Source organism: Ciona intestinalis, chromosome 7 (genome assembly GCF_000224145.3).
Source record: "Ciona intestinalis chromosome 7, KH, whole genome shotgun sequence".
Taxonomy (NCBI): domain Eukaryota; kingdom Metazoa; phylum Chordata; class Ascidiacea; order Phlebobranchia; family Cionidae; genus Ciona; species Ciona intestinalis.
The window spans coordinates 5,692,049-5,701,641 of NC_020172.2; the positions used below are offsets into that span (position 1 = coordinate 5,692,049).

At 34.9% G+C, this 9,593-nt stretch overlaps 1 protein-coding gene across 1 annotated transcript in view; it reads left to right on the plus strand.

Moving 5' to 3' along the window:
- Positions 1-4,380: 4,380 nt before the first annotated feature.
- Positions 4,381-9,593, plus strand: part of LOC100178304 (vinexin-like) — a 23,319-nt gene continuing 18,106 nt past the window's right edge. Inside the window, exons 1-3 of the mRNA XM_026835134.1 lie at positions 4,381-4,519; positions 7,049-8,053; positions 8,502-8,581. Coding sequence (XP_026690935.1) covers positions 4,381-4,519; positions 7,049-8,053; positions 8,502-8,581 — 1,224 coding nt within the window. The remainder of the gene's footprint in view (positions 4,520-7,048; positions 8,054-8,501; positions 8,582-9,593) is intronic.

Here is a 9,593-nt window from a genome sequence, read left to right on the forward strand (position 1 = left end):
AGAATAGGATAAAATTTTAAGCTTTACTGATAGGTCCGTTTTAACTGTTGGACTGTGTGAAAATAAATGGGTGTTTCATGTGTCTAATTATTCCTTATATTGACAGGCATTAAGTTATTGTATTGCAGATATGCAGACACTTGCTTGCACAGAAGTCATTATAAAACTTAATAGTTCAGCCATTGGTTTACCTTCATGTGTTTAAATTAGCTAGAATTAATTATTAATAGTGTGGTGTAAGGACTTTGCTGCTGGTAACCTTAAGCTATTAACTTTGGCATTAAACCTATTGGGTAAAGTACATAACACAATGAATCATTGTGTTATAACGTTAGTTATAAAACTTTCTACTTACGCAGGGTTTTTTTAATACATGCAGACTTCTTGTAAAGGTGGCTGTACTCAGTATCCGGCATGCGAATTCGCTTGCAAATCGCATGCAACGCATTACCGAGTTCCGCATGCGGCAGCGAAATCCGGACAAAACGAACGAATTCTGGATACTGTGTACAGCCACCTTAACACTTACTCAATAACTAGAGTGTAATGCAAAATTTTGTACTTTTACCATCGTTTAATAAGCTGTTTTAAAAACTGGAAACAAACAACATACCTTAAAATTCACCCAAAGTTTATGTCAAATGCCATGGCAACCATGGACATATTATCTGGCATTTGACAAATACCATAGTAAAGTTCATGTGCTTATCTTATCACCCACTGCCAGCAATTTCAACTAAGTGGATGGGTTAAAACATATTATGTAGCTTCTTATGTAACAAGCACATACAATTTTGCATTGGAAAGCTATAATGCATATTTAGGCCAAGATAAGGTGATATAACTTTAAGCATAGCCTATTATTCTGTATCCCATGCTTTATTATACATGTTTAAAGTAGTTGTTATAGAAAGCAATGTAGCTATTAGCATACCAGACATAACTGCAGAGATACAGACAGATCATGTTATCTTGTATCAGATTTTTCTATTATGAAAATGTATATATATTGAATACGTTGAGAAATATATACACTTTTACAATAACTTATTGCTTAGCATATAGGAATTTTTCTTTGTACATATATGGTTTTTTATACACCTTGTGCCATTTTACAAGTCACCCCGTACAGAACTTTGAGTGATTGTTTTTTTTCTGACAACTGGGTTGGAGCAATTGCTGTAAACTGCCTTGCCAGAGTTTTAAGTGTCTCGGTTGCAGAAATGTCTGTTTAAAAGTTCCTCTTGCACAAATATGGCTTCTCATCCTGTTCAAAGTTTGTGGTATTTTCATCCTTCAATTAAAGGTCAGATGGGTTGAAGTTCCCCTTGTGGCAACATAGAATGGTGTTACCAAACTCAAGAGGGATTAGTCTTCTTCAAATTATTGATTTATTTTCTATAAACTTTGTATAAATAACAGATAGGTTTACACTAACAAGTAATAAAGCAATAAAAAACTAATTATAGCCGACTGCACGAAAATTTATGAGTTACAAGTATGTCCTTACTTTATTAATGTTTAAATAAGGAATTAAAGGTTAAATAATATTAACCATTGTAACAGACAAAATTTTAGGCACTTGAATTTGATTGTAATGAGTGAAGTATCATTAATTAGCAATTAAACTTTGTTGTTTTTATATTGAACGGAAATCATCTGTGTACTTGACTACGTTATGAGTATGTAACATCTGCACACACATTACTAATTAATAGCATTTGTACATACGATGTGTACAGTAGCATTGTGCATACTTTAATGCTACAGCTTAGTTGTGTATTATTATGTAAAGAGGGTATAATGTTCTATTGCTACCAGGCAAGATATAATTACCAAGAACTAATCCCCGGCTAATACCGTTATAGTTAAGCCTGACGTCTTGGGCTGGCAGATGGTTTTAATAAAACTGCGTATTTTTTACCAGAAGGTCGGTTCTTGGACAGAGAGTTTGTGGTTAAGGGGAAATAATTAGATATCAAAATGCATTTCCCAGTGTATAGACGTTATTACTTTGTAAAATTACAGGCGTTTTATCGGTTTATATTAATAGACGTTAATCAGTTGATATCAGTAGCCAGGAGGGTATTACGCGCGGTATTTATTGGTTAATATGTTACAGATGTTTGTTCTCACGCCTAAAACAGTCAATTTCGCTTAGAAAATGATCTTTAAAACCAATAAATGTTTAATAACGTGTTATTTGTTTGAATATTTGCGCGCCAAATTCATATCATGCAATTAACAATAGCACTTTGTTTGTTAACAAAGCAACACATTTCGTTTTATGACATAACACAGAACGATTAGTTCACGTAAAATGGGGATTGTGATGTCACTTTACCAGCAAATTCACAATGACATTCATGTCCTTTAAATTACCACGAACACGGCGAACTTTTACGCAAATCGCAGTCAATTCTATTGAATACGTTTGTTTAAGAGCTAAATTAGATACACGGGGTTTTACATTAGCAGCGTTAATAAAGCGTCGCTTCGGTATTATAAATTCAAAGGCTTACAGTTCACAACCTAGCATAGCATTGGCCGATTGACATAACAGAATTTTTAGATAGGGATATTTCTACACGAAACGGACAGTATGTATGTTGTTGTTTTTTATCTGAATGTTGGGTAATACAGTCGCGTTTTTAATTGATGCTCATGCTCTTATAATTAATCCATAACTTATTTTAACGACTGTCGTTTTGCTATCTTGGTGTGTTCTTCGTTAATTTCGTAAATTATTTTATGCTCGGAAAATTAGCATTATTTTTATTATGTTATTTCAATTTTGGTTGTGTGTGTGTTGGCTATAATACGGCCTGGTATTCAGTGTCAAGCTCATTTGTTGTTTCAGGCTTAAAAAACACGAGTGAAAATAAAATAAGAGTTATAGTAAAAACAACAAGTTTTATTGAATGTTGTTGCGTGTGGTTCCTACACAAGATAAGATTTGGACGCATAGCATCTGTGGTTTTACTAGTTGCTACCCGCAAATTTATAATCGGCGAAATTATATCTTTCTTCTGCTAGGGAACTGAGGGTTTCAGGGGAGTGCCTAGCAAAGTCCGTTTAGACTCTGGTGCCAAGAATTTGGCATTTAGGTATTGTCTGTTTACTGTCGGTTTAAAAGTTGCTGCTTTAAACCGCCGTTTCATCATACCAGTATAATTCTGGGATGAACCTAATAGATGTAAAACCGCTAAATCTATGCGTGAATAATAAAACGTGAATCCAAATAATTTGGGTTGTTTGGTTTGGAACAACATGCGATTTTCCATACCTATGCAATAACAAAGAATATTTTAATGGAAATAACAATGAAAGAAACCCGTATTAACGGTAAACCGAGTCGTTGCAACATGATAGGAATAAATAATTAACATATAATGTAGCGGTTAATATCATTTCCAACAGAAAAATACAGCGCTAATATAGCGTAGGAAACTCGTTTGTTACCCAAACAATAAAACACCGCGATGCAACAAACTTGACCAGTAATCCTTTCCTTCCTCGCATTATGACGTCACAATCGCACTCGTGTTGTCAACAATGGAATGGTCACTGGGTCGCGAGGTAACTCAATAAAGCTATGTTGACTTACCGACTATTATAAAGGTCGTCGTATGGTTCGGTGGTGTTCTATCACCGCAAGGGCAGTTATATTGGTCAATTTGTAGCCCTGTTGTAATTGCTTGTCGTTTATATGACAGGTATTTTCTGCTGTGACAGTGTTAGGTGTAAAGGACTTAATTGGTAAAGTGTTAAGGCGTTGGTTTCATTTAGCGCAACTTGTTTGTCTGTTCGGTCGTGGTAACTAAGTGTAAATTAACTACGAAGGGAATTAGCAGCAAAATAACTCGTTAAAACACGTATGGATAAAAGTATGAGTTAGAGGCTTTTTAATGTTTCAGTAAATGTAACTTAGTTTTCTTCGAGTGGCGGGGCAAGGATAGTCGTTATGTTATAACACGGGTGTTCTGTTTCATACACCTCGTGTCGCTTACAAGTTACCACATATGTAACTTGCTTTATCTTCGCATGACGGGGCAACGACAGTCGTTATAACACGGGTTTTCTGTTCCATACGCCTCGTGCCCGCTGACGAGTTACCGCGTATGTAATATTTCGTATGAAAGCAGGTATTTCAATTTTGTTCGAAAGCTGATGTAATTGTCTAATTTACTGTCCATAGCTTTTAGAAATTGACGTGAATATTCTTTTGGTGGCGTATGCAGCAGAGTTTTGTGAGAAATTTGAAAAATAAGTTCCGTCGGTGCTAACGAAATATAGACTTAGCCAATTGGTGGTAGCGGTGACGTCATCGGTGCTGGGGTTACTAGAAGTCAAACTGACGTCATTCCAACTGCAGACGATATGCATCACCATATCAATCACGTGACTAAACCTCGACGTCCTATTGGTACGTTTGAACAGAGGCGGGAAAAGGAATTGGACGACATTCTTGCAAATTTAAACTTTACTGTGGCAAAGATGGAAGAAGAATCAGCACACGGTAATGGCTTTTGTCACCACATATAGGAATGCATGTAATACCTATTGGTGTCTTGTAGACATGAATACCGAGAAGTTGTAGTCATAACAGCATACGTAGGTGACACTTATCGTAGTTGTCAGTAGATAGATACCCCTCATTCTAATGTCATGACGTCATATGCAATGAAAGATAATGACGTGTATTGTTACGTCGGTAGAGAGGTGGACGTATGTAACTTATATCCTCGCGTGGCGGGGAACGAGAGTCGTTATAACATAGGTGTTCTGTTTCAAACGCCTCAAGCCTGCTTACAAGTTACCCCATATGTAACTCTGTGGTTGATGGCTGGCATTTTATACATTCCATCAGTGACCACTGGGTTGAAGCAATTGCAGTTAAGTATCTTGCCCAAGGACACACCCACTGACGCATACCATTAGATCTGCGCTCCGCTGGGTTGTAAAACCCATGTGCACTATGGTTCTACACCAAAAGCCACAAACCAAACCGTTGAATAAATAATGTTGAAACGGTATTACTGTATCTTGAACTCCGGCTCTCGTAACTGGACAGCAAACGAACATGACTGTGTAATATCAGGTAGACATGTTTTCGCTGTTACAGCATAAACAGAAGATTGTCTCCAAAACGTAAATAAAAAAAGCTTTAAAACGTAACATAATACTCACAATACACCCACAGTACATATTTGCTGTCACTTTGACAACTATCTAGTTACTGAATAAAATAGCTTTTGTTTTCAAACACGTTTGTTTCGTAAAGGGGCGGTATTGTTCGTAACAATCATTCATTGTGACGTAGTTGTATTCTCGAATGGTTCAAATGTGATAATGTTACGTCATAGTAAGATACGTTCTATACCACTTTAGCGCATTATGAGATAATAAATCGGCGTCGGACCGACGGCGTGAGGGTCTGTTTATCGCTATGTTCGATTTAGAAACGTCTGCACTTGACTTACGTCATTAAAACAATATGTACATAGCACACAGTGTATGTTAACATGTATATAGCTATGTGTTAACTGTGTAACTAAACTTGGTTGACAAATGCCCTGTAGCTTAGTTAAACTTAAAGTCTGGAAAGTTTAGATATTATTTTGTGAATATTTTGGAAATTTTAGTTGATTTACCTTCGGCTGAGTTGTGTAATAAATGTTTCACTTTGAACATTTATGTTTTGCTATCGTTATTTTAATGTGGCAGCTTTATGTAAGAATTCTGTTTTTATTTAGTATTTGTACCATAGTGTAATAAATACAAGGTCAAATATTATATGCCGGCTTTTTGTGTTTGCATATTGCTACAGCTTTGTTATGGTAACGAAAAGATAAAGGTTATGTATGTGCTTTGTGTACATATATCAATTAATTTAAGTTCTGTACCTCGTCTATACTGTATGTGTTAGATGTTGGTTTATTGCTATGAGCTTGGTAACCAAAGAGATAAAATTAAGTTATGTGTATGTTAGTATGTATAATATATCAAACTAACTCTGTTGTTATTTACTTATATTTGTTAGAATAACAGTTCATTGTTGCGTAATAATGGAATGCATTGTGATGCAATAGTTGTTTACATTATGATGTAACTAAAGTAGATTCACATGCTTGTCCTATTAACATCATGTAGATACCAGGTACTTACTCATGGCTTCCTGTAGTTTGTATGTTTTAGCATAAGGTGGTTGTTTTACTCTGAAAGGGCTAATGTTAGTTGTGTTGAAACGTAGTGTTAGTAAGATTTTAGATATATATATAATATATAGCCTAAATATATTTTTTGAAACAATTTTTTTTGCGGAGTTTTTTTGCAGAGTGTTTTAAAGTCCAATGGTTGAGTACACAGTATTAGCTGGTATAGATTTAACATTTTAGGCTTGTAATAATAGCTAAATTTTCATTCATATCATATTTTAACAAGTACCTGATTTGATGTTAGGTTAAAAGTATAGCAGAAAGTTTACTCTTTAACTAAAATCTACAGTGCACAAGTTTTTAATAATTGGTCAAAAACAAGTTTTAAACCTATTATTTTGATCTTTAAGCAAAATTCCTTACTGGGTGTTTTTGTAATTCCATTCTTTCCAATCATAGAGTGTTAAGAATGTGGTTGTTTTAATTAATTTACCCAAAAATCCACCAAAATGAACACGCAAGGCAGAACCAACCATTCTGTAGGTACGTTACCATTTCGTCTTAAAATTTTGATCATTTCATATAACATGACTAATATTTAAATGCAGTCAACTCTGGCATGATGTTACCACTAATTTAGAACCCATTTTAAATTCACACATTTCATAAATATCATTGACTAACAACTGCAGTAGATGGTAGCATGGATCAATGTTAGTATCTTAATATATAAACATAATTCTAAATATAACTTTCACAAAATTTATTAACATCACAAACTTTTATTGCCTGTTCTCTGGGTGGATAATTTGCATGGTTTTCGCTGAATCATCGATTTTATGCCTCATCATGATCAAATTCTGCTGAATGATGGTGAATTTTTGAGTCAGACTACACAACCCCCACTCCGTTCTCATTGGTTGGAAAAAGCAAGTTTAAACCAATCAGATTCGGGCAGGTAAATCGGAAAACCTCATTGGACAACGGATTTTCAAATAAAAATGGCAAGAAAGTTGATGAACCAGAGATTTCTGGCGATAAAAATGCTAATGTGAATGGTCGTGTAAAAAGTTTCCCACTTTTAAAAACTCAAAAGAAAAATGAAAATATAAAAGAAGAAATCTTAAACATTATACTAAACGACGAAAATAATAAAACTACCCACATAATACCAAAAGAACAAGAAAAAGAAGGTGTTGAAAAAGACCAAACCTTAGCCAAAGTACTAAACAATGTGGAAACTAGTGAAAAGTGTGAAACTTTAGATTTGATACAAAATGTTGAAGACGGTCACGGAAAAGACGGTGAAGCACCAAGCAAAATACTTAATGTTGAAAATGAAAATGAAAATAAAAATGAAATGACAGGGTCACTGCCAAAAGATGAACAAGGAAATGGAAAAGAGCGATTCCTGGACCAAATACAAACGAATGTAGGTGAAATACCAAAAAATGAACCAGGGAATAGTGAGGTAGAATTCCCAGGTTTGATACAAAATGAAGAAGAAAGTATTGAAAATGGGAAAATCCAAGAATCAATACCAAAACATGAAATAGAAAGCAATGAATTGGGAGGATCTACAGACATGGTGGCTAAGAATGAACAATGTGATAAAGAAAAGGAGTTTTTGACGGAGACAGGTTCACGTGGAAGTTCTGAAACTTCGTGCCCGTATTCCTCCATGTCAGGAGTTTATGAGGTTGAGGAAGAAGAACGTCCGTATACAGATGATGATATTGACGACATAGAAACAATATATAAGGCTCCACAGAGACACCATGTGGTGAAAAGCACGATGAGCAACGAAACGTTGTTTCTCGACGGTTTGGTGGAAAGTTCGTCGGAAGTTTTTGAAACAAATGAAAATAATCGGTGTATTGATAATGTAGCTGAAGGTAGTGCATGATATGCATGTTGTGTGCTAATTACTAACTTAATTAGTAGCAATTAAAGCAAGTAGCTGGTTAATAAAAAGCAATCTTGGTGCATGAAATAATTACTAATTATGGTGTTGCTTAAAATTAAATTTTTAATTAAAAAAAATGTCAAAAAGGTGGAAATGGTTTAAATCAGTTTTCCCAAACTGGAGTCACATACCGAACTTGGGGGTCACCGAGAGTTCACCAAGTTTACACAAATTACTGCTACACTGCATAGGCCTATTTCATACTATTAACTGTTAAGAACACTAAATTTTTCAAAATTTTTTCATTAAATTAAAAAGGGAAATGGGTAAAAAGTTTGGGAACCTCTGGTTTAAATCGCTGTCACTTTATTGCATTTTTTTCAATTAAAACATTTCCCCTGTTGTGATATTGTTTATTAACACACTGGTTCATGCAGGGAGTTTGAAACCAACTGATGATGATTTTATTCTTCCACCCCTTCCACCTCCACCATCGGATGCCTTCCTTAATGCACAGGTGAGGTTTAAGAGTGAATAGATAAACAATAGTAGGGTGGGGAAAGAGGGGGCACGTTTAGCACATAATATTAAAATATCCTGATCGTGTTTTAAACAATTAACAACGCTCTATGGAAGTCGTGAGGATACGGTTTTATATTTCTTGTCGGGTCGAGAAAAGAGCATGAAAAGGTGTCCCATCTACTCCCACCCTACATACTATATACAGTAGAGTAGGAAAAGATGAGATGAGACGCCTTTTAACTCTATTTTCTCGCCTCAATTAGTAGTAAACAGAGAACATTCAAATAATTATAAAACTATATCCTTACGACTATCATAGACCGTTATTAATTCTTTAAAACACATCAGGATATTTTGATATTATGTCGTAAAGGTGTCCCATCTTCCCCCACCCCCACCCTACTATGTATAAATGTCTATTTAACTCTTTCTTGTCAATGCAACAACAGTTTTAAAATGGGAGTTCTTGCCTGGTTACATAATGTAACTTGTTTTTTACTGCAGTATTAGGGTAAATAATGTTTCTATTATTACATCACAGCAGCCTCGAACCAATTATTCCAAAGTGACTTTCAATCCTGCCCAGAAAGGTAAGGTTCATATAATGTTATAAGTCTGGTTAAACCATTCTGGCAATTTCCTTTTTTTAGACCATGTGTTTCAAATGTGTTTCAAATAGACCATGTGGTGGGACCAGATTATGGTCCCACCATGTAGTCGTATTTAATAATAACACTGCATAGCCGGGATAATGGCTACCCAAACAGGATGTCAAAACATCGTTATTCGAAACAAATTGCTTTAGAACTTGGTGTATAGACTAATATATAACCAAGTGTCATATTTTATAACCCAGACTGAACCCAATTTTTAATCAATTATAATTTTTATTTTAAAAAATTTTATTTTTAATTTTTCATTCACTTTATTAAATATTTTTCATTGAGTTTAAACCATTTTTTCCATCTACAGTTCGGAGCCCCACTTCACCCACTTCTAAGGGGGAC